This window comes from Micropterus salmoides, unplaced genomic scaffold (assembly GCF_014851395.1).
Source record: "Micropterus salmoides isolate LMB-PRFRI ecotype aquatic unplaced genomic scaffold, ASM1485139v1 Ms_hic_scaffold_438, whole genome shotgun sequence".
NCBI classification, from domain to species: Eukaryota; Metazoa; Chordata; class Actinopteri; order Centrarchiformes; family Centrarchidae; genus Micropterus; species Micropterus salmoides.
Window position 1 is genome coordinate 3,419 of NW_024043795.1, and position 25,844 is coordinate 29,262.

Below are 25,844 nucleotides of genomic sequence, written 5' to 3' on the forward strand. Positions count from 1 at the left end.
ACTGGTAACATGAATGCACTTGTAGAAATGGGGAAATACTATTATGTTTATACGCTAGATGAGATGCATTCATCACCTTGGGCTCTGTTAACTTGGGGTGGGCATTTGTACTGTATTTTGACATTTTCATTAAAACCATCATTAGTTTCAGCCCTTATTTACGTAGTTTTTGTACTCTTATGCCATTCATAACGATTAACAAGACTGACACCAACTTGTTTGTAAATTAGTGGTAATTGCCCAGATGCGCTCTGCTTTGTGTCGAGTCCAGTTCATGCGAAATGTCTGCGATCAATCTGACTTTTTGTTTAGACTCACAATACACAATAAATGAGGCTGAACAAATAAAAAAAGTGGTAACAGAGGAGTTGGTGAGGGAAACATATGGCTCATCACTGACTCACGTTCAAAAAGGAAATGACGTCAACCCTCGTCCGCCCTTGACCTCAGCTTGGCTGTGGTTGGCTGTGGTGTTGCCTAGCAATTATGACAACGCTTGAGTCACACACACACAGAGGATGGGAGAGGCGAAGTGGGTTCGTCTTGTTCCTCCTGACTGAGGTGAAAACTAGTGGAAAAACTATGATTGTGGTTTGGTGTAAGGAATAGAGGAGAAAAAAAAGGTGGACCATGAGCCTCCCACACATCCCAGTGGCAGCCAGGCGATGCTATTGTACAAATATACACATTGGGACAAATATGAGCCTGTTGCAGTGTGAAACATCTTGAGTCCTACTCAGAGACACCAAGTAGATTGAGATGTAATCTACTATCATGACTTTTCTTGTGTCTCCATCATACATTTGATGAATGCCGTTATGCAAAGCACCTTACAATACCCAGTGGAACATTTTTCTTTGCGTATGTGTTACCAGTGCCCTGTACAACTCTGTCACACCCTTCCTCACCTCTCTTCCAGGTGGTAGGCAGTATGGATGCTCATCCCAGCAGATATTGTGCCACAGTGCGAGTCCAGAGACCCAGGCAGGAGATCATTGAAGATCTGTCTTACATGGTGCGTGAACTGCTAATTCAGTTCTACAAATCGACCCGGTTCAAGCCCACCAGGATCATTTTCTACAGAGATGGAGTTCCTGAGGGACAGTTGCCACAGGTAATAGGATGTCATGGTAGTAGAAACTGATAGGAGTTGTTTGAAGGTTTATAAACATCACTCACTGGATTGTCCAATATATGTAAAAATACATAATTTTGTATTACTTCATTTGCATAATGTGCTGTTGGCAAAGTGCATTTCAGCATTTGTCCATAAAAGTAGCTGTATCAACTTGAGTGCTAATAATAAATATTCTTGTGTGTAGATTCTGCACTATGAGCTCTTGGCTATCAGAGATGCATGCATCAAGTTGGAGAAAGACTATCAGCCAGGCATCACCTATATTGTGGTGCAGAAACGCCATCACACACGCCTCTTCTGTGCTGACAAGTCTGAAAGGGTGAGCTCTCTGTTTATTTTTAAAAAGTGTTCTCTTTTTATACTTACATACTTGTTTTCATATGTTTTAATAATTATTGTGTTGTGTTTTCTCTTGATAGATTGGGAAGAGTGGGAATATTCCTGCAGGGACTACAGTGGACACCAGCATCACTCATCCCTTTGAGTTTGACTTCTACCTGTGCAGCCATGCAGGCATACAGGTATTAATAACAGAAACAGATGTTTTGTGCAATATGTACTATGTAATTAAGTTTTTGAAATCTCTGAAAAGATTATAAGACTGAATGCCATTGACCTCAAAACCCCATATATCACATTTGGTTGGTTTACATAGCCAGTTTTTTTGCTTGAGAGATGTTTCATGTTTTTTTCATGCCATCTCGCTGTCTCCAGGGTACCAGCCGGCCGTCTCATTACTACGTTTTATGGGACGACAATCGTTTCACGGCTGATGAGTTACAGATTCTAACTTACCAGTTGTGCCACACTTACGTGCGTTGTACCCGCTCAGTCTCCATCCCTGCGCCAGCCTACTATGCTCGTCTTGTGGCCTTCCGTGCCCGCTACCATTTGGTGGACAAAGAACATGACAGGTTAGTGTGGTTATGAAAGATGTGACATGTAGATTTCTCAGACTTTTAAAGCTTGTTTTTGATTCCCAAAATTGTGATAACCAACAGCCAGTGGAAATGTTTAATTGTGTAATGTAGATGTATGACATAGGCTGTATACCACGTAAAGTCCATCAGTCTTTATATAACTGCTCTGCCACACTGTCTGCATATGAAGTGACCTCATATGGAGTTTGGACCTCAAATTTGAGAGATGGTGCTAATGGTGACTTTATTCCGATGAATAAAGTGTGAATAACATGAAGTGTCACTGATCTTTGTTCTGCAACTTCTCTTCCGGTCATCTCTCTACAGTGGAGAGGGTAGCCACGTGTCGGGTCAGAGTAACGGTCGGGACCCCCAGGCTCTGGCTAAAGCTGTTCAGATTCACCACGACACCCTGAGGACCATGTACTTTGCCTGAGCTACACCAAACATCACCACCATCGATCCCTCCCACCTTATTTCTACCTGAGTGGGCACATGGCCCACCACCACCTCATCCCCATCCCTTATTCCCAATGACTTCCCACCACACATAACTTCACTTGCCAGTCATTTACCCAAATCCAAGAATCATAAGGCCCTTCACCTGTAAAACACAGGCAGACTCTACAGCCTCATGCACTCAAAAGGTTTTGAATATTATTATTATTATTATTATTGTTGTTGTTATTATTATTATTGTCATTTTGTTGTTTTTACTTTACCAGGACTATTTCTCTTTTTATGTTGAATTTTTAAAACGTGGGTATTATGTAATAGTATTGAACCCTACCTTCACTCTCCTGTGTATGTAAGTATGCAATATGGATGGGAGGAAAATAGGCGATAAAAAGAAAAAAAAATCTCAAAAAACTTTTTTAACTGCCACCACGATGCTGCCTCTTTACCCAGCCGAATGCTGGATGCTGGTGTTCCAAGCCCCTTTAGTATGGGGATCCTCCAGAGGGGTGGTACTGGGCACGCACACTTACATGCATCATTTTATCGTTGTCATGAACTACATTCATGTTTTCAATGTTTTTGAATAATGTTATTTTTTTAAACAGCCTTGAGGTGTCTGAGGTATGGTACATTAGCACTTAGTGTTAGCATGTAGGTGCCACCAGTCCTGCACATAAGGGTTTGTTAGTACATGTAAGACTAGCACTCTGGTCTTTATTAGACAGAAGGAGCAGGCGTAGCATATCGTAGATCCAGGAGAGAAGTCCTGCCGCACTCTTTGTGCTGGTTGGCCCGTCCCTGAGAGATTTAGCCTATAGAGGCAAGCTTAGCATAACAATAGAGGGACCATTTACATAGAGTGTATCAAATATACTTGCACCCCATGCACCTGAACCAGCATTATTAACCAGCCAAAAGTGATGCCAACCAATGAAAAAGGCACACTTAAACAGGAAGATAATCTGTTATTCCTGTATGTGTTGCTCTTTTAGGACTTACAAGGCACTTTTAAAAAAATGTACTTATTGATTTATTTTACTTGGTGAGACTTGTCTGTGCTGAGACTTGACACAGACTACTCTGATGTTTTCTCACACACACACACTTGCATAGCTGTCAGAACTAAGAGGTAACTAAGGCAATAGGCAAGGTAAACACTCCGAAGATTTGAATGCAGGCAAAAAATAAAGTCTGCGATCACTCAAGTGCTGCAAAGCTGAACTCTCATTCAGCAATTGACCTTGCTCCGATCATTCTGCACATTCCAACATGTATCAGTGGAGACGTGGACACGCTTCTTTGCATACCTATACACACACCTATCCCCATTTTTACACAAAGCTCTTCCCTTGCAGGCATTTACAACTCAAAGCCTGGATAGCAGAAGCACACATCTCTACCCACTCAGTCTCTTTCTTAGCATGTAGAGACCAACTTCTTCAAATGCACTTGTCCCCTTACTTCCTTCCAAGCCAAACTATCACACAGCACCCTTTCCATCATCACATTGTATCCTTCCTGTTCTCACTTTTAACATCACATACCTGCAGCATCCCCTGCCCCAATCCCCTAGCTTGTGTTAGCCAATCCCTTTTGGTGCTCTGTGTGCATGGGCGGCACAGATAGGGGATTGCTACATTGGACAGGGTGGGCCATTATTACTACTACTAAATATGCCCTGCCTTTGACATCTAGTCACTTTCTGGATTTAGGAAAAAATGCATGTAATTATTTTTTATGACTGGATATTCTGAGCCACCTTATTTTGGTTTCCTTAGAGGTAGGAGCTTTGCGCTCACCACTGCCTGTCAGTTGTTTTGCCTCGATTGTGTAATGGTTATACAGACTGCTTTTTCCTTTTGTCATTATTAATATGAAAATTGTGACTAGTGTCAGAGTGTATCCTCAAGAGGGCACTGTGGAGACTGTCTCAAAATTCCACCTCAGTTGCCCTTTAAGCGCCTCAAATCTTGTCTGATGGTCAGAGCCCCTTTGAGCTGAAAGGGATCAAAAAATAAGAGATCAGATGAGTTTGATTTTTAAATCATGTTTATTAACTTGCATAATCAATATGCCTTTGTACACCGTTTTACTGATCCTTCATTGTGTCCAAGGTGATTTGTATATATAAATATATAATATTAACCTGTTATGTATTTTGGCTCACCGTCTGCCGGGCCTTTCACAGTTGGGGCCAGTGTTTAATCCCTCATTCTGTGCTAAAAAAAGGAGAAAAAAAAAAAACTCACTGAAGCCACAAAGCACCTTGCAAAGGGGGAAGACGAAATGGCAGTCACCCTGGAAATGCATCATGTGGACAAGGGAGAGTCCACTCCTCTCCACACAGCCTCACTGTCTGACTAAGCAATATTGAAGCCACTGATCAAGAACAGTCCTTGTCATAGCACTTCCCAGTAGATTTGAATGAAAGGACATGGAAGCATATTAATTTGGCTCTGTATGTGATAGAATGGGAACTCTGTTGGGGAGGGTTATTTTTTAAAGAAAATAAAATTGTTTTTTATTACCCCTGTTGTTGATGGGTTTTTTTTACTTGTAAATGTAATAATAGCCCGGGCTTTTATTTGCTTAAGTCACTGAACTCCACTTGTTTATATTTGGGACAGGTGTCTATATGGGACAACCCTATATACACAAAACATTTGCGTGTGAAATTGTTTATTTCAAACGCTATGAACATTACTGGTATAAAAGAAATTTGGCTTTTTGATGTCTCTTCTTTACCATACCAGTTAGTTTGAATTGTGTGTGTGTATATATATATATATATATTAACGGAATAATGAATTCTGTAGAATCATGATTCTACAGAATCGATACAAACCAAACCAGGTGTCTAATTGGGACCTGGCTGTGTTTATTTGTAAAAATGTGTAGCCACCAGGTCAGTAAAAGGGACAGGGGACTAATTGGGACTAGGTCTTCAATTGAAGTTTTATGGTACTTGGATTATGGTTTAAGCCACAGTCTCAAAAACTAATGAACAACTCAGAAGGGAAAAAAATAAAATGGGACTTGGCTAGGTTTACACATTTTTAATTTTAACACGAAAGCCCAGAGTCTTAACTCTTAACACACGTAGCCAATAATTCATATATTCTGACGCAGGAATGCCTTTAAAAATACATATTTTATCTACTAATTTATTCACAGTATTGAATTATTGTTGGGCTACCTATGAGTGAAGGCGGAGTTGATTCTTCTGACGTCTGGTGACACAGCCCACCTCTTCCTGTCGGTGTCAGAAAGACAACTTCACCATATTTAGCTGGCTTGCCGAAGCCCCGCTGAGTTGATCTGTCAACCAGACTGAACATCTCTACACTTCACGGCGGACACGGCCCGGTTTTGACAGCTTTATGTTAGCAACGGGATACAAACTGTAGAAGACGACGTCCTTGGGATATAGTGCTTCGGGAACGGGGCTGTGTCAGCGGCTGTTTTAACGCGATAAAAAGTAACGTTAGCCATCGTCTGTCAGAATTCCAACTGTCCAACAGCAGACCTAGCCAGGTAGCTTATTACTGTAGCTACTTCGTCGCTCGCTGTGCCATACAAACGAATTTATGTCGTCTCTGTTATTGTTTTGTTATCGGTAAGGATTCATTTGGACTCAGTGACCCCGCTGTGACCATGTCCTGACAGCTCCTCTCCTTCGTTCCAGCCACTTTCCTAAGCCTGCCTAGCGAGCTAACTTGGCTAACGTTAACTAGCAGGCTTTCACTGCCACAGCGTCGTGTCGAGCAACCAGTAGCTTTCGCCGTGGCAGTGACATCTGATTGGATACGTTTACCGTGTGCGAACGGCGGTGTGCTGGGGGTGTCGAAGACCCCCGGCCCGGCGAAACGACTGTACCCAGGGCCCCCCTTTTTTGACAGTCCGCAGAGAGAGAGGAGCTAGCAGAGACCAGGGCACTTGCCATTCGGCGCTGCAGAGGCGGTGCACTGCCGAAGGAGACACCGGATTGAACGGAGGAAGAGTCCCAAACGTTTGACACCTGTGATCCGGGAAGTGAACCGGGCAGAGACCTCATGAATGGAAATCGGAACTACAGGTAAATTATTCCATATAGCCTCTTTACTAAGCGGTTGACTACTTTTCAGTGTATGTGTCAGTTGAAGTTAGCAATGAGTCTGTCACCCTCTGTTCTTATTTTGCCTAAACATGAGTCACAATTGAAAGGCTTTCATTGAATAACACCCCCTCCCCGTCATGTCAGACTGACTTAAACTACTTATTTGAACTCAAAAGCAAGATATGTAGCTGTTGTAATCATTTTACAAGTTATTCCCCAAGGGTACTGATAAGTTAGTTCTCTCTCTTCCACTGTACACTCATTAGCATCCAGGTGTGAGGGCTTTATTAAGCATGTGCTGAGGTAAAGCCTGGTATTCCCCTGCATCATCAGAAAGATTCCCACACTATTAAGTTATTTCTTTGTTTAGTAGTCATGGTGCAGAATGACATGTTGTGTTCAGCTCAAACCTAACATGGCTAGCTACTTGAGAACTTAATACAGTAGGTATACTCTGCCCTTTCAAGGCCCAAGATCTTGGTCACCAACTGATCCCAGACTGATCTCAATATATTTAGCAGTAGCCTTCTCGCACAACAAATACAGTCTGAGAGTTAACCTGTTTTGCCATGGCCATGCTTTGTGCATAAAACATTCAGCCAATGCTGGTTGTTTTTGGAACAAGTTGGCAGTAAGTTTAACCTGTCAAGTTGAGCTAGTTATTTGCTTTTCCAACTACACACTAGCCTGAGTATACCAACTACCAAACATTACTGAAAATGTTTATCTACAGCAATAACCTCATGCAATCTTGCATATTGCTGTCTAGTCCTGGAAATAACAAATGTCAACCTAGTCCATGGCTGTTAGATGTTTTTTTTTTTTCTTGGTCATAGTGGCAGTTAAACAGTCTGGACCGCCTGTCTTTGTCTCATCTGTAACGGAAGCTTACCACTTACATGACCATAAACTGAACACCAGGTACTCTTGATCAGCCAGTGACACATGATACAGCAGTCAGTTCTTAATCCCCTCCTCCCCAAGAGGAGATCCCTCTCTGCTGTCTCATTAGCCTCCCTGCTTCTCCCAGTTGGGAAGCTTCCCATTGCTGGTAAGCATAAGGGAACATGAGGTGTTTTCCCAGTAACCAAGCACCTGCAGCAATGTCAAACAGACTTAAGCAGTTATATTGTGGCAGGTGTGCAAGTTAAGCTTAACAGTATACTCTCTAAATAGATTTAATTTGGTAGGTTATCACAGGCAAAATGACCAATACAAGCATCCGATTTGGCTTTGCTCTTCCAAGTGTGAAAAGGATGTCTTAAACTCAAAATTGTGGCATAGCCATTGGCTTGGGACTCGCCATGAATGTATGGGTCTGAACACATCAAATGCAATTTCATGCAGAGTATACTGCTAGCCAGCCTTACCTTAGGTGCGTTAAGGAGTGTGGTCGATGCTTTCACTTTGGAAAATGCATTAACACAGTGGATCATTTTACTGTGTATCTTTGTGGCTTGTCCATGTAGGGCATTGATATTGTGTGTTGGTGTTGATACACAATCACATTAACCACCACAGGTCAACCAGTGAGCCCTGTGCCTGTGTGAATGATTAGAAGGGGGCCCTTCATCAGTCAGTCAGTGGCCCGGAGAACCCGCTTAGAAAATGACTCACTCTTTTCCCTCAGTACATTTACTTTTATTCATTTAGCTGACTCTTTTATCCAAAACGACTTAGAATTGCTACATATGTCAGAGGTCACACCCCTCTGGAGCAACTAGGGGTTAAGTGCCTTGCTCAGGGACACATTGGTGGATGTGTCACAGTGAGGAATTGAACCCGGGTCTCACCAAAGGCATGTGTCTTATCCACTGCTCCATCACCACCACCCCCCCGCAGCATGTGGCATGATCATGACTCTGGAGAGCTTAGCACTTGGGATATAATGAGTGCAAGCCTTAAGCAAGTCAAATCCATTTTTGATGTGCTAACCCAAAGGTATGCCCAGAAACAGCTTGTCACTTGATGTTGATATTACATTATGGCTGAGCTGTAAAGGCAGGAATTTCAAATTATGGGTATCATCTTGCTAACATTATGTTAACGGTAAATATTTTTTTACATAGAATGCAGTTTTTGTTAAGTCATGCTGGTTTTAGGTGGATGTTTATTTTACAGAAACGAGTGGGGTTGATCTTCTCATGTAACTCTTGCAAATGTCGAACAATTTAAATTACACTATTACCCATATGAAGGTGTTCCTCATGGATGGGTATAAGCTGTGACTGACTGTATAAGAGGCTAGGCGTTTCTTATTGTCAAAGAAGCCTGTCCTGGTGGTGGCAACAACTGTACACATAAACATACTTTTCTTATCAAGTGATGCACTTTACTGGAACACAATGAGAGGGCAGATCTACATTACAGTAAGGGGGGGGGGGGGGGCTCCCCCACCCTCTTCGTAACCAGGTGGGATTTGAGTTGGCTGGAGATGACTCAGCTTGGTACAAAAGGGAGCCCTTGTAGAAGTGGGTTTGCAGGGGGTTAACACTACAATTAAGTTAGTAGTACTAGTTTCACTGAGGATATTTTGAGGCCATCAGATATTAGCTTACTTACCGATGTTTGTTCTGTTGATGTCTTACTCATGGTCTTCAGCCAGTCTCTCCCCATTTCTTACTCCCTTTCTTTCTCACACTGTTGTTTCCCGCTCTTTTTTTGATTCACTGACAGTCCCCCCCTTCGTTGGTTGCTGCTTCTGTTTCCCTCTCTGTGCCTCAGTGGGAAACTCTGCCTTCCCTGTCATTCTTCTTGTAGGTTGGTTCTATGTTGATTTTGTACAAACAGTGGAGTCGGCTTTGAGGGGAGGGCTTAGAACTTGATTTGCAGTCTCTCCCCATAATACTCAGTTCATTCAAGCAGCTCGTTGACAATAGTCAACCCCCATCCTCAACCCAGCCTCCCATAAGGCTAACCATTGACATATTGTTGTAGGTTTCTATGGAGAATGCAGTTTGCCGTTGCTCTTTAGGCTCATTGTATTAGAGAGCGTTTTACCCTTGCCTTTACTTTTCTGAAGAAAAGTCTTAGAATTTGGTATAATGGTATAATTAAGATCTGGTCAATGTCGGCAATAATAATAAGTAATAATAAGTATTAGGGACCAGAATCTAAAGGGAGGTGCTGATACAATACTCAAGTTTCAATGTGAGATCATTTTAAGTATTCCTTATATTACATCTTGTTTAGTAAATTCTAATTACTGGTGCCCCCGCCCCCCTTTGTTTTAAAAGTTAACGAATGCGGCAGAGTTCCTTCAAGTTAAGGTTGGGCGATTTGGCCAAAAATATTATCACGATAAAACATTTCATATTATTCAGTATCAATAATTATCACGATAAATGTCAAGTTATTGTTTCTTTCAAATTTATAGGCTGATTTTTGCTCCTGAGTGAAAGTTGAAGAAACCAGATGGTTAATTGTGGTTAAAGTATTCTTTATGGTCAGAACATGGCAAACACAACCAAACAGTGGATCACTTAACAAAGCTGAAGTAGAACATTCAAAACAATTATAATGAAATCTTTTTTTCAACAAATGTGCATGAGAAAAATTAAGTAAAATCTTTTTTTCAGTCACTTTTCCTCAACAAAATGGATATCTTAATAGAAAAATTAAATGCCAAGCCCTAACCCTATTTAATTATTCCTGAATAATGAGAGTATCCCTGTTCCCAGACTTTCTTGGTAAGGTAACTTTTGTAACCTTTTGGTGTCCTCACTTCATTTGATGTTGAGTCAGATGTGCTTGCTAGTTGTATTACCACAAAATGTGACTTGGTTTTGAAGGTATTTACTAATAGCTTAAATAATCAAGCTTCATTTAGTCTTTTTGTTGTTGTTTTTAATTTTTAATGGCTGCAGGCTAACCTAGTCAGTTGCTGTATGACGATCTCCACTGTTGCATTATCATTCTTGCTGTTTCTCCGTTTTCTGATTTACGTGTACATGTTCTTTAAATAGGAAGAAATGGTGTTGTTTCAGCTCAACCCTTTCAGTATAGTTTTACCAAAGTGGTCAGTTAACAGTAAATACTAAGTACATGCTGTTTAAAAGCCTTTTCTGTATTGTGAATCTCATGCCTGCTATAAAGTCTTAATCATGTGTAGATGTAGTAGACTGAGAGGCAACTCTGCGGGCTGACACATGCTGTTGTCAGAGTGTACATCTGATGGCAAACTCCTGCAAGTGGGCTGGGTAGACAGAGGGGAAAGTCAAGGGATGGAGTGTATGTGTGGGTGATGGGGTGGATGTAGAGGAGGAGGGGGAGGAAGGCTGGAGGTTGTGATGTGTCACAGAGATTAGAAGCCAGAGCAGCCAGACCACACTTCTTTTCCACCTCCTCCTCCTGCTTTTCCCCTTCCTGAGATCTTTTTTTGGGGGGAACTGCAAGAGGCTCATTTTAGGGGGAGGTTGTGGACAGGAAGAAAGGGAATTTGAAGGGGAAGTCTGTGTGTTTTGTTGAGGGGCTCACTGGAGGACAGAAGTCGGTCTGTTTATAAGTGGCAGAGAAAGATTGCAAATGTTTCTACATTATTCCATACAGTCTTGAAATGAGGATTGTTAGTGTTCAATAGATACTTTAATATCTCACATTTAAAAGGATGGGACTTCAGTGTTTCTCAGCTGTTTGTGAATAAAAATGTAGACTTGTTTTTACTCTTATGTTTAAGAGACAAAGTTTTAACAGCATGGACTACGCCAATACATAATCAGACATGAGCTGTCTCTTTGCTAAAATAAGCTATTTTTGGGACAGTTTCTTGTATGGAAAATAGTCTCCATGAACCTGTATGCAGCCAGGGATGAGGGCTGTCCAGAGAAATAGAAAGAGCTGGAAAGACCTGTTGTTGTTGTTCAACATTGTGAGCATCACAATTGAATTGTTACCTCCATTGTTTCAGGGTGGTGACTGAGATGTCAGCAGATACCTCAGAACCTCTGCAAATGAACCTGCATTGCTAATATACACTTTATCTGATTTGGGCAGACAAATGCAAGAAAGACATTCTCGTTAATTCAATTCAATTCAATTTTATTTATATAGCGCCAAATCACAACAACAGTTATCTCACAGCGCTTTTCATAAAAGAGCAGGTCTAGACCGTACTCTGTGATGATATTTACAGAAGCCCAACAGTTCCCACCAAGAGCAAGCACTAGGCGACAGAGGCAAGGAAAAACTTCCTTTTAAGAGGCAGAAACCTCGAGCAGAACCATGGCTCAGGGTGGGCGGCCATCTGCCTCGACCGGTTGGGGTGAGAGAGAGAGAGAGAGTGAAAGAGAGAGAGAGAGAGAAGAGAGAGAGAGAGAGAGATGTAAGAGAGAGAGGGGAGGGAGGCAGCCTACACAATATACACACAGAGGTACAGACAGCGAAGGTAATGTTGCTATAAACTAAATGAAAAATGGTACAGATATTTATAATAGTGTTAATGGTAACCATCGTAATGTTAATGATTATAATAACAATAAGACTAGCAACAATAGTCGTTGCAGTAGAGGGTGTCGAGCAGGAACACGGGGGCAGCAGGCGACCCGCAGCCACAGATCCAGACTCCACAGCTCCAGAGCCAGAAAACCTGCAGGAAGTGATAGGAGGAGAGAGGAGAGGGACGAGAAAGCACAAGACTACCAGAAAGGGGAGAAGTTGTGTTAGTAACATGCAATAATGGGATAAGGTTGCATACAGAGGGAGAGAAAGTAGAGGAGAGAGGAGCTCAGTGCATCATGGGAAATCCCCCGGCAGTCTAGGCCTATAGCAGCATAACTAAGGGATGGTTCAGGACTACCTGAGCCAGCCCTAACTATAAGCTTTATCAAAGAGGAAAGTCTTAAGCCTACTCTTAAATGTGGAGATGGTGTCTGCCTCCTGAACCCAAACTGGAACCTGGTTCCACAGGAGAGGAGCTTGATAGCTGAACGCTCTGGCTCCTAGTCTACTTTTGGAGACTCTAGGAACCACAAGTAACCCTGCATTCTGGGAGCGCAGTGCTCTGGTGGGGTAGTAAGGTACTATGAGCTCTTTAAGATAAGATGGTGCCTGACCATTAAGAGCTTTGTAGGTAAGAAGAATGATTTTAAATTCTATTCTGGATTTTACTGGAAGCCAATGCAAAGAAGCTAAAACAGGAGAAATGTGATCTCTTTTCCTGGTTCCTGTCAGAACACGTGCTGCAGCATTCTGGATCAGCTGAAGAGTCTTAATGGACTTTTTCGAGCAGCCTGATAATAAGGAATTGCAGTAATCCAGCCTAGAAGTAACAAATGCATGGACTAGTTTTTCTGCATCATTTTTAGACAGGATGTTCCTGATTTTCGCAATATTACGTAGGTGAAAAAAGGCGGTCCTTGAAATTTGCTTAATGTGGGACTTAAACGACATGTCCTGATCAAAGATAACTCCAAGATTCCTCACAGTGGTGCTGGAGGCCAAGGCGATGCCATCCAGGGAAACTATATCTTTAGATAATGCGTCACGGAGGTGCTTAGGCCCCAGAACAATAACTTCAGTTTTATCTGAGTTTAACATAAGAAAATTACAGCTCATCCAGGTTTTAACATCCTGAAGGCACATTTGAAGTTTAGCTAACTGATGAGTTTCATCTGGCTTGATCGATAGATATAACTGAGTATCATCTGCATAACAATGAAAGCTTATGGAATGTTTCCTGATAATATTGCCTAAAGGAAGCATATATAAAGTGAAGAGGATTGGTCCAAGGACAGATCCTTGAGGAACTCCATGAGTAACTTTGGCGTGCATGGAGGACTCATCGTTAACATGTACAAACTGAAATCGATCTGATAAATAGGACTTAAACCAGCTTAGAGCGGTTCCTTTAATGCCAATGAAATATTCCAGTCTCTGCAATAGGATCTGATGGTCAATGGTATCAAATGCAGCACTAAGATCTAATAAAACCAGTACAGAGACAAGTCCTTTGTCTGATGCAATAAGGAGGTCATTAGTAATTTTCACCAGTGCTGTCTCTGTGCTATGATGAGCTCTAAATCCTGACTGAAAATCCTCAAATAAACTATTGCTCTGTAGAAAGTCACACAGCTGTTTAGCAACTGCTTTCTCCAGAACCTTAGAGAGAAATGGAAGGTTAGATATAGGTCTATAGTTTGATAAAACATCCGGATCAAGTTTGGGCTTTTTCAGAAGAGGTTTAATTACAGCTACTTTAAAGTACTGTGGTACATAGCCTGTTGATAAAGATAGATTGATCATATCTAGTATAGAGGTGCTGACTAAGGGTAAAACATCTTTAAGCAGCCTAGTCGGGATGGGGTCTAAGAGGCAGGTTGATGGTTTAGATGAAGAAATTATTGAAGTTAGTTGGTAAAGATTGAGGGAAGCAAAACAGTCTAAACATGTATCTGGTTCTACAGCTGTTTCTAAGGTTCCTGAGTTTAGAGATAAGTCGGTGCCAGTTGAGGGCAGGTCTTGGTGAATTTTGTCTCTAATAGCTAGAATTTTATCATTAAAGAAGCTCATGAAGTCGTAACTACTGAGAGCTATGGGAATACTTGGCTCAATAGAGCTGTGACTCTCTGTCAGCCTGGCTACAGTGCTGAAAAGAAACCTGGGGTTGTTCCTATTTTCCTCTATTAATGACGAGTAGTACGCTGCTCTGGCATTACGGAGGGCCTTCCTATAAGTTTTAAGACTATCTTGCCAAATTAAACGAGAATTTTCCACTTTGGTGGAACGCCAATTCCTCTCAAGTTTCCGTGATATTTGCTTTAATTTGCGAGTTTCAGTATTATACCATGGAGCTAACCGTCTTTGTTTTAGTATTTTCTTTTTTAGAGGGGCTACAGAGTCGAGTGTCATTCGCAGCGAGCTAGCAGCACTATCAACAAGATGATCGATTTGGGAGGGACTGAAATTAGCATAGGAGTCCTCCGTTACTTTGTGACTAGATAATGTATTTAGAGCTGATGGAATCGCATCCTTAAATTTAGCTATAGCACTATCAGACAGACATCTTGTATAGAAATTTTTGCCCAATGGCGAGTAGTTCAGCAATACAAACTCAAAAGTTATCAAACAGTGGTCGGATAAAGAGGGATTCTGTGGGAACACCACTAAATGTTCAATTTCAATACCATACACCAAAACAAGGTCAAGGGTGTGGTTAAAACAGTGAGTCGGTTCATGAACACTCTGAGAGAAGCCGATGGAATCTAACAAAGAGATAAACGCAGTACTGAAGCTGTCATTCTCAACATCTACATGAATATTAAAATCCCCTACAATAATAACTTTGTCCGTTTTAAGGACTAAAGTTGACAAAAACTCTGCAAATTCAGATAAGAATTCAGAATACGGGCCAGGTGCTCGGTACACTATAACAAAAAGAATTGGTTGCAGTGATTTCCAACTTGGGTGCGAAAGACTAAGAACAAGACTTTCAAATGAGTTATAGTTTAGTTTAGGTTTAGAGCTGATTAATAGGCTAGAGTCGAAGATAGCTGCAACTCCACCTCCTCGGCCTGTGCCTCGAGGAATGTGAGTATTAATATGACTGGGAGGGGTGGATTCATTTAGGCTAACATATTCTCCATCACCCAGCCAGGTTTCAGTAAGACCAAATAAATCAATATCATAATCTGATATTAGTTCATTTACTAGTACACCTTTAGAAGAGAGAGATCTGATGTTTAAGAGTCCACATTTAACTCTCCTATTTGTTTGCACTATTGCTCTTGTGGTTTTAATTTTTATAAGGTTTTTATGCACAGCTCCTCTTCTGTTTACCTTTTTAAATAATTTCGATGGTCGGGGGACAGACACCGTCACTATAGGGTTTTCACTAAGTAACTCCTGAAATGGAGGAGCAGAGAAGTGTGTTAGACTGCGACTCTGCGTAGGGTTTTGGGTGGGTAACTGCTGAAAAAGAAGGGCAGAGAAGTGTGTTAAACTGCGACTCTGCCTCCTGGTCTCAACTCTGGGTTGTCATGGATTTGGTCCACTAATAAACTTGGCCAGATTTCTAGAAATGAGAGCTGCTCCTTCCCAAGTGGGATGGATGCCGTCTCTCCGGATCAGACCAGGTCTTCCCCAGAAAGTCTGCCAATGATCAACAAAGCCCACATCGTTTGCTGGACACCACCTCGACAACCAGCGGCGGAATGACGACATGCGGCTATACATGTCATCACTGGTCAGATTTGACATGACTGTTGCAGTAATGAGTATCACCTTCTTTTGGTTCTAATAATTTTTTTAAGAGTATATGTAAACTCTTAGAGTGACAGAGCAGTCATCCTGCCCAAGTCAACATAAAAAGTCAACAACCCTGGCCCCCATCCACTGTTTCAGTCAGGCTGGGCTAGCAAAACTCTGAGGACAGAAGGCTCCATTTAACCTGCCCGAGTAGAATCTCCTGGTCAGTTTAAAAGAGCGTGTGTGTGTGTGTGTGTGTGTGTGTGTGTGTGTGTGTGTGTGTGTGTGTGTCCATCCATCACCTACCTGTAAGACTGTTGTGCCATCTCAGCTTCTCAGTACAGAGGATTCTTAACTCCCTCCAACCCCCGCCCCCCCACCCCCCCTTTCAATTTTGCTCGCTGAAAACATTTCTGTCTTGTACTCTTATTCGCTGTCTTCTTTCTCACATGTGCACTGTGCCTCAAGTGTGTCCTGAGGGGGATTTCAACATTTTTGCATGTTGTTGTGACTGACCAGGCGCTCGTCAGCCTGTCAGTATGTGGCTGCCTGCTGGTGTTTATCTGAGGCAGAGAGTGGCATTGACTCCCATGGGTGCCAGATGCAACACTCTTGAGGTTGGTGAGGGGAACAGGGGGGAGGTTACTGTGTGTGACGTGCATCAATCCTTTCTCTGCCAGCCATCAGACTTTCTGTGTATATGTGTGCGTGTGTGTCTAGGTTCTGCCTGCTGTGACTGACGCCATTGTGCCTCGCCACTGAGCACTCGCCCTGTTCCCACAACTCGGCCTCTCTGGATTAGAAACACAACAGCTGTATTGTGTGTATTGGTGTGTGGGCCTGTGGTATATGCGTGGACATACGAACCCGCTAACATCGTGGACGTTTGTGTACTGGGGGTATGTGGCAGAGGGGGTTAGCAGGGACTGTATGTCAGCCTAGTTTCTCACTATCCAGTTAGTCTGGTTTCCAGCCCGCAGCGTGTTGTGCAGAGTGAAACAAATTCACAATTGCTGAGATGTTTCTGCAAAAATATTTAGATGCTAAAACCTCTCACACTCAGCTTTGTTTACAATTAATTAACTAAATTCAATCCTTGTGCTTGCTACACTTTCCATTATTGTTGTTAGTGTACATACCATAGATTTGTGAGTTATGTGACTCTATTTGGTCCTGATGTGACTACTGAAGAATGGATCAAGTCTTAGTGAGACTTTCAAACTATTTGTAATATTAGTGTTCCATAGTGCACAATACCGCTGCACTTGGATCAAATTGAACAAATTCAGAAAAATGCATTAATAAACTGCCCAACAGGGTTGTAACTGTGTGTGTGTGTGTGTGTGTGTGTGTGTACGCATGTTGGAAGATTGAGGTCTGCTTAATGCAAAAGGTGCCAGCAACTCTTCACCTAGTTAGTTGGCATAAAAAACCTCCAGAAAAAAGTGACAGAATATGTCCAAAAGTAGGGTTGCCAGCTTAACCACACAAGCGACACACAAAATCAGCCCAGTGCACAAGTAGCAAACTGAAGCTGTGTATTCAGCAAAAAAATTGGCACAACTATGAGTTTTTGGAGCATATTGGGCATGCTGTTGGACAGCGGGAATGTGGATTATGTTGCAGGACTCGTAGGAGTAGTTTGAGAACTTTATATGGATGCTTTTGATAGTGTATTTCTGCCATGAAACCATGTTACTCTTGGAGTACAGTGTATGTGACAAAAATTCAAGATGGCCACATAATCACGGCCGTTCTCTGAAAGTACAAGCATTTAAGAGCCATCTTTCAAGCCGGCAGGGTTAAAGCTTATTAAAGCATAGATTTTAGCTGTCATATCCACATTTAAGATTAAAATATGTAATTTTATTACAATATTACTATTGTTAATACAGCTTTACTGGAAAATACTGTATTTGGAAAATATAGAAAAATAAAGAAACAGTTATTCCAAATATTAAGTGGAGCACATAACTAACACAGTTTCATGAATATTTACATGGATTACTTATGATATGATTGTGCCTCTCTCATTAAGTGATAATTCCTTTCTAAGGGGAAAACCCACACTTGCTTTTAAGCCTGAGATGTTTTTATTTTTAGAACCACACCCTGTAACAGGGATTTTTCAGTGGCAGTAAAAGAAATATAAATATAGAATTTTAACTTAAAGAGAAAACCTCAGACTGTTGCTGAAAGAATCGTAAAATGCGTATCTTTATTTAACAACATCTAAAGGGTAACAAGGACGCTGAAGCTACTCTTTCAGCAGGATGCAATAGGCCCAAGGCTTGCGTGGCAATTTCCATCAACACCATGAGACAGACTTGTTGCAGTTTCACAGAAATACACTAATGGAGTTAATTGTATTCATGATCAAGAAGGTTTATCCCTCCTTTTTCGCTTCTCACCGTCCAAATGTACTTGCTCAGGAAACGAGACTTACTTAGACAGGGGGAGGATTAAATCTACTCCCCTCTGTTTGTTAAAACATGTCCTTCCTGTAATTATCTGAAAGCGCAAACACACACACACACACACACACTCATTGCAGCATTTTTCAACTTAACCAGGGGAGGATTCCTTGAACCCTTACACTCGCTGTTCAAAGAGTCAGTAAGCCTTTGATGTGTCTGTGTAGATTTGTGGCTGAATTTTCACTATTTGTCATAGCTAACTATAATGCGTCACCTACCAAGAGCAGAGGTCATTGTATCCCCTGACATGTTCTCTCATAGTATTCTGTGTTTAGTGTTGCAGAATTCAGATGTTCCTGTAAACTCATGCAGTGTTAGGGATTGTACAACATCCCACACCCCCTAACAAGCCCAGAGAAAGGCCATTTTGACAGACAAGCTCGTAGTCATCACGAGACAGTAACATTGCTTACATGTACATGAACATGCAGTTTTCAGTAAACCCGTTGCCTAAATCTGTAGAAGGCTTGAGTTAAACCTCCCTCTGTTACCCCCTTGCTCCCGCCTGTGGACAAGCACATTTGTTTTGTCTGTTGGTGGAGGGAACAGAGACGCACAGTTCCCAAGAAGGGTAGATGGGAGGGAGGTATCTGACGTGTTGCTGAGTGATCAGGATCGAATCGGCTATTCAGAAAATGCAGCAAAACACATCTGTGTGACATGCAGGGTTGATTTTCAACATCACAGCGTGCTGTCTGCCATGTGCGTGATATTGTGAGGTCCCATCTGTGTTTACAGCTTGCAGTAATCACTGTAGATGAATGCTGAGATCAGAGTGAATTTTCTTATGTTGCAGGTTGCACCAGTGGCTGCTATATGCTGGTTGGAAAAAATTAGAGATGCACCGATTGTAATTTTCTTGGCCGTTTCGGAGATAGATAGATAGATAGATAGATATAGATATAGATATAGATATATAGATATAGATATAGATATAGATATAGATAGATATAGAGAGATAGAGATAGAGATAGAGATATATATATATATAGATAGATAGATAGATAGAGATATATATATATAGATAGATAGATAGAGATATATAGAGATAGAGATAGATAGAGATATATAGAGATAGAGATAGATAGAGATAGATAGAGATAGAGATATATATATATATATAGATAGAGATATATAGATAGATAGAGATATATAGAGATAGATAGAGATAGAGATAGATAGAGATATATAGAGATAGATAGAGATATATATAGATAGATAGATAGAGATAGAGATATATATATATATATATAGATAGAGATAGATAGAGATAGAGATATAGATAGAGATAGATAGAGATATATAGAGATATATATATAGAGATATATATATATATAGAGAGAGAGATAGATAGATAGAGATAGATAGATATATATACATTTTTTTCTTTTTTTTAATTTTAATATCTGACCTGCAGAATCTCATTTTGTTGTAATTATATCATATATAATTGTCTGTTTGTCTTTATTTATTATGATCCGCATTAACACCAGCATAAGCATTGGCTATTCTCTTTGGGGTCCAGTCAACTGTATGTTAGTAATATAACATTGACTATTAAATAACTTTTACATTTTCTCCAAAACTGCACCAGGTTACAGGACCTTTTCTCATTCCAACACATTTCAAAATCAAAAAGTGCTTCAGGTGAGGCTACTTGACAGAGCTTTTTTGTACAAACGCACAGCTCACTGTTTCCCACATAATGACGGAGATGGGGGTATATTTGTATGTTTTATATGAAAATATTTAAAAGAATACATTACCCTATTTCTAGTGGGTTATTTTTTATCGCGCCATTTTAATTCTTCTCAATTCTCCTCCACACACACTTAATCTGTCTCTCTCTGTTTCTCTCTCCCATTCTCTGTCTTCTCCGTGATTCCGTATATATATCTTGTAACACAATACCAGATACTGTGTGTCTCTCTCTGTTTCAAAATATGTGTTGGTGACCGTTAATATACAAGTAAAGTCTCTGTGAGGGGAAACATGGCTGGTTTTGGCCTTACAGGTATTACAAATTGCGGGTTGTCTATACTCGAAGTTAAGAGCTCCCATGCTAACGACATGTTTTAGTGTGTGTGTGTGTGTGTGCTTGTGACGTGAAACAAAGCGCAGCATTTGTGTAAATCTGACCGGCACAGGATCGAATATGTGAGACTGATCTGCACCGGTCACCGATCATGGCAGATTAAGCTGAAAACCGGCTGATTCTAGTCACCAGCTGATCGATCAGCGCATCTCTGAAGAAAATCAAACTGTTCTACATGAATGAAAAATCCTCCAACTTCTTTTTGGGTCTCATGTCTTTTCTACAAGTCATAACAGCACAAGTCATGTTCAATAAAATTTAAACCTATTAAATTTCTGTAACATTTCACCACATGGAGAAACATTGGCCCTACAGCTTCTTTACAACCACTAGCAGGAACATCACAATATCTCAAAGCATTTCTGCATGCGACATAATTACCCAGAGGTCTGTTCTAATTGCAAGAAGCCAAAGAATGCTGAGGCAGGCTAGCCAGATATCGTGGTGACGGGCCCAGTGTTTGGTTTAAACCCACACAACGTTTTTGTTTTGATGCTTGTTGGCATCTTGCCATATACCCACCAGCCGCACACAAGTCATGACTGTGGGCGGTGGGTTAGTCTGTGCAATCAGGCAGTTTCAGAGGTTTAGCCTTTGAAGATTACGCTGTCACATCAGCAAGCACGTGCGCTTGTATTTGTGTAATATGGGAAATATTAACCCATTTTGTGTGTGTGTGTGTGTGTAAATTACTACTGTGTGGGTTTCATACTCAAACTAAACCAACTGGCTGCACCTGTTTTGTGTAAGTGTGCAAGTGGGTGGAATACCAAAACTTAAACGTGTTTGTGGTATGTTTTTACCTTTTTCTTTCATTGTAAGATCTTGTCATTACTGCTATAGTTCATCTACTACTGAATCCCGAAGCGTGGACTCAAGGATGTTCCGCTGTGTGTTTCTCTGCCTGTGGTGGCTCTGTGACTCATGCTGAAAGGAAGCCAGGTCTGAGAGGCAGATGAAAGCCGGAAAACGCCAACCCTGCCCACCCTCTAATCCACCCACCTCCCTATTATCCTCCTTCTACTGGATGACTTCACCAAGACCATGATAATACAGCAAAAAATGCTCTCAGTAAAGAAAGAACCTCTTAAAGTTTGTTTCAATGACTTCTTGAGTGACATCTGTCCTAAAATTGACTGAATTAGGACACATTTTAATCTGTGATAGACTGGCTTATTTATGTAGCCTTAATTTACTAGAATATCTGTCTTCCTTCTTTTGTCACTCTTGTGTGTGTGTGTGTGTGTGTGTGTGTGAAATTGGGATTACCTCACAAGTTTCACTGAGGGCCCCGAAGGAATTACCATAACAAACGCATAGTTTTGTGAAGGAGGGACAGCCGTGGCAGGAATTCCAGACTTTCCTCTCTTTTTCATCATTTTATCCCAGCAGGCACTTTGAAACGCGAGGCCTCCACCCTCTGTCAACCCTGTTAACCCACAGTCCACAGCCCACCAGATGAGAAACAGAGAAAACGGTGTTGCTCAAATTGTCTGCTGTTTCTGTACTGTTGTCGTAGAGATTTTTATGAACTTCCCCTCAGCGGGGCCCTTAACCTCAACATCACCCACACATATGAGCCTATGAGTCAAATTGTAATGAATCACACTTAGCTATGACTTATTTATCAATGACACATTTGGGGCAGTTTTTTTGATGGACGTACTGTGTAGGCAGAATGATACAGATGGACAAACAAAATCTCATCTAGACTTTTATGTCAAGATGGCTATTGCATAACTACGGAAGCCCTAAGCGGCCATCCATTCAAATATTTTGTTTAGGCCTACTCCGTTTTCCCGTGATAACTGGATAATTAGCTTGTGATCTCGAGATAACGACTGTTGTTTTTCTCCTTATAACGGGATTATTTTCTCGTGATCTCGAGATAACAAAACAGGGGTCGGCAGGAACGTTTCTCAACTGTAATTTCAGAGTGATTTTCAATGTCGCTGGTTAGCTCAGTTGGTAGAGCTTAGGACTCATAGGCTACATTCAGACTGCAGGCCAATGTGACCCAAATCTGATGTTTTCATGACAGTGTGAACAGGCCCAGTCACATGGAATCTGATCTTTTCCAGTTCCATTTGGGCCACTTCCATATATGTATATTTTTAAATGCGACCTGTCTGGACACTCAGGTCGCATTTGATGCGACTTTGATGTCACTCTAGAGCAGCTGTTCTGCTGTAGATGGAGCCGCGCTGAACGAAAAAGCTCCACAAAAAGCCATAATTAAAGACGTGGCTCTCTTCCTCCTCTACCTCGCTATCATCTGCTCACAAATTCCCTTTCTTACACCTGAAATCCACCAGACCGCAAGCTCTCTTCTGAGTTACGTGCATGCTACTTGTCTGAGTGGACTCAGTGGGGGGAGAGAGAGAGAGACAGGGAGGGAGTGAGTTGTGGGGTAGTTGCGTTGTACAGCGCCAGAAACCGTAAAGAAAAGAACAGAAAGTTGTGAACACTTGTCATAATTCGGGAGAAATGTGACCCGTGAGAGGACAATGAAATAGTCCCGTGAGCTAACGGGAGTCTCCCGTGAGCAGGGTCCGAAATTAACTTTTTGACTCACCTGCCACGGGGACTGGTAGATGAAAAAATCCACCAGCCAAGCAATTTTTTACCGGCCAAATCACATATACATTAATTTCAGTACATTTAATTGATATGGTATTTTTAATGAATAAGTGTACATAGAAGTCAAAACAGAGCAACAAATAGTAAGACATGGAAGAGGTGGAACTAGCGCTCATAACAGTACATCTGCCCGTGAGCTTTCGGGCCACGGACAGTTCACACTTGAGTCTGATATGGGCCACATTTAAACAGTAATGTGAACTGTCAAACAAAACAAATCACTTCTGGGGGAAAAATTGAGCATTAAGGCCTGCAGTCTGAACGTAGTCATAGTTGAGTTCTTTCCTCACAGTAGGCCAATTAAAAAAAAAAAAAAGGGAAATGTGTGATTGGATTCCCCTGAATCTCTTCATAACAACTTTGTTGAAGAGGATGATAAAACAAGAAAAGTATCATGTTATCACGTGAAAACAACAGTTGTATCTCGAGATCACAAGATGGTTATCCCTTTATCACGGCAAAATGGGGTAAAAATAATATTTGAATGGATGGCCGCTCAGGGCTTCCGTACATAACAATAGCAAAATGCATAATACCATAAGTTTAATCCAAACATTTTATTGGCATGTCAGCAAAGCAATTTGTTTTGTCATGTGTGATGTAGAAGGCACAGCCTCAGCAGTCCCAAAAATAGTACTGATATGAGTGTGGCATTATATTGAACAGAACTCGCTTTTTGGATCAAAGTGACTCATGTCTTAGAAATCTCAGATTTTTGTGTGAGTGTGTGTGCATGCAGAGTGATACCATTTTTTTTAGAACACGTGATCGTTCAACACATGTTCGGTCATGAGTAGCACTAGACAAATAAGACGCATACATGGATGGATGGATGGATGGATATTACGTCTGCACAAACCGGAGTAATGCACATGTAAATTTCTGCCACAGTGTTCTTTCTCTGTTCTTGTATAACTTGCATTTGTTTATTCCATATTTATATATTTATACATCTGTTTATGTCAACGTCTAGCACCTTATCACCAAATTAAATTCCTTGTATGTGTAAAACTCTACTTTGCAATAAAACTCCTTCTGATTCTACTGATTAGGGCTGGGCACGTTAAGGCGTTATTATCGTGTTAATTCATTAATTAATTAACGCTGACAATTATTTGACGCTGACAATTATTTTATCGCTCATTCAGTTTGGCTCTGAATACACATACAGTCAAATCATGGGTAACAGGAGGGGTGGGATGTTGATCAGCGTGCAAATCACCCACCCAAACAAGCAGTGGAGCTTCGGCAGACTACGTTGGATGCAGCGTGTGGGAGAAGTAGGCTAGATAAAAGCAAGACAAGCCATCAAATGACATAGCGAAGTGGATAGCTCTACACTGCATACTGCTTAGTATTGGGGAAGATGTCGATATTAGGAACGTTCTTAAAATCACAACCTAGTCGCTTGGCCACGCGGGGTTGGTCTTTGCTCCGATGATCACACAGACAGTGGTCCGCGAGTAAACGGCAGGCGCTCTATGGAGAGTAAACATGCAAACGGCTTCTGTGCGCTACGCAACTTAAGTAAAATTATAGGCCACATTATCTGATAGGCCTACATCTAGTTTTGCGGGGATGCTCTGCCATGTGAATACCCTCCTGTTGATGTCCTATTTAGTAAACTGCAATAGATTCTGGAAACTCACAAACAGCGAGGATCAGGGTCATGTACAAAAAGTTCAAGACAATTCAACTTCTGCAGCTGCCGGGCGTGTGCGTGAGGCGACCACTTCACCTCACCAAACAGGGAAACTACTGAACATAGACTGTTTATGCTGGTCCCTGATAAAAGAAAAATGTTTCTGCTGATACCTGCTCAGAAAAAAACAACAAGAAAACAGATTTATATATGTTATGACGTTATGATTGTGGTTCTGGACTCTATCTAGTTTTAACAAGCTATAAAAGGTAAGGCCCTGGCAGTGGCAAATAGCTTTGGTTTTATATTTGATTGAATGCGCATCGTGCTTAAGACTCTGAGTGCGACTCATTGTGCTTACGACTCTGTGTGTGTGCCGCTGCCCAGCAAAAGTACTTCTTAAATGACGCATCGATGAAATGGAGTACTAAAATCATCGTTAGCTGCAGCCCTAATGTGATAGTAAACCACTGGCAGTGTAGTTGAAAGACAGAGAAATAGTACAGTACCCTTTTAAACAGTCTGCATCATTTAGTTCTAACTTTTTTTGTATCATTTTATATTATATTGCACATTGTTTTGGGAAGGATACTTCAAATTTGGGTTATAAATTGTGCGTACAAATATCTATTCATTCAACATAATTAAACATATCAGTCAATTTTTAACTGTAAAATTTACTGGAAATTAAATTTAAAATGTTACACTTGAGTTAAAAAAGCAATGTATATTAAATAAACAAACTGATAGAGAGCAATACAGTTATCTGTGATAAGTCAGTATCTGTTGATGTATTTTGTTCAATATAACATTCCTGCTCACAGTGTGCATACATTCAGCACATCCTCACCCAGAATGACCCAAATCTGATCTACACTTAAGTTTTATTTCCTTTAATCCTCCCCTTTTTGTTCTCCTCTCAGGAGCCGTTGGGGCCCAGTCCCTGTTCTCCATGCCACGGCGGCCTGGCTATGGCACCATGGGGAAGCCCATCAAGCTGCTGGCCAACTGCTTCCAGGTGGAAATCCCCAAGATAGATGTCTATCTCTACGAGGTGGACATCAAGCCTGACAAGTGCCCACGGCGAGTCAACAGGTAGGCTTGGCCCTCTGAACACTGTCTTTAAAACTTGTGCTACATCTTTCTCAGATACAGTATTTACATCTAGATTAAGGCAACTATTAACTGATATCTAAT

The 25,844-nt window shown here is 41.3% G+C and overlaps 2 protein-coding genes across 2 annotated transcripts in view; both read left to right on the forward strand.

Annotated features, from left to right (window-relative positions):
* Positions 1-919: 919 nt before the first annotated feature.
* Positions 920-5,046, forward strand: LOC119887848 (protein argonaute-3-like; the record flags this gene model as incomplete). Its single annotated transcript, XM_038698427.1, is given in 5 exon segments — positions 920-1,114; positions 1,323-1,457; positions 1,558-1,659; positions 1,853-2,052; positions 2,386-5,046. Coding segments are annotated over 5 exon segments (741 nt in total), but the record flags the coding sequence as incomplete, so codon positions are not given.
* Positions 5,047-5,631: 585 nt separating this feature from the next.
* LOC119887847 (protein argonaute-3-like) overlaps positions 5,632-25,844 on the forward strand; it is a 30,740-nt gene continuing 10,527 nt past the window's right edge. Inside the window, exons 1-2 of the mRNA XM_038698426.1 lie at positions 5,632-6,592; positions 25,571-25,742. Of these exons, the coding sequence (XP_038554354.1) occupies positions 6,574-6,592; positions 25,571-25,742 (191 nt within the window). The 5' untranslated portion in view covers positions 5,632-6,573. The remainder of the gene's footprint in view (positions 6,593-25,570; positions 25,743-25,844) is intronic.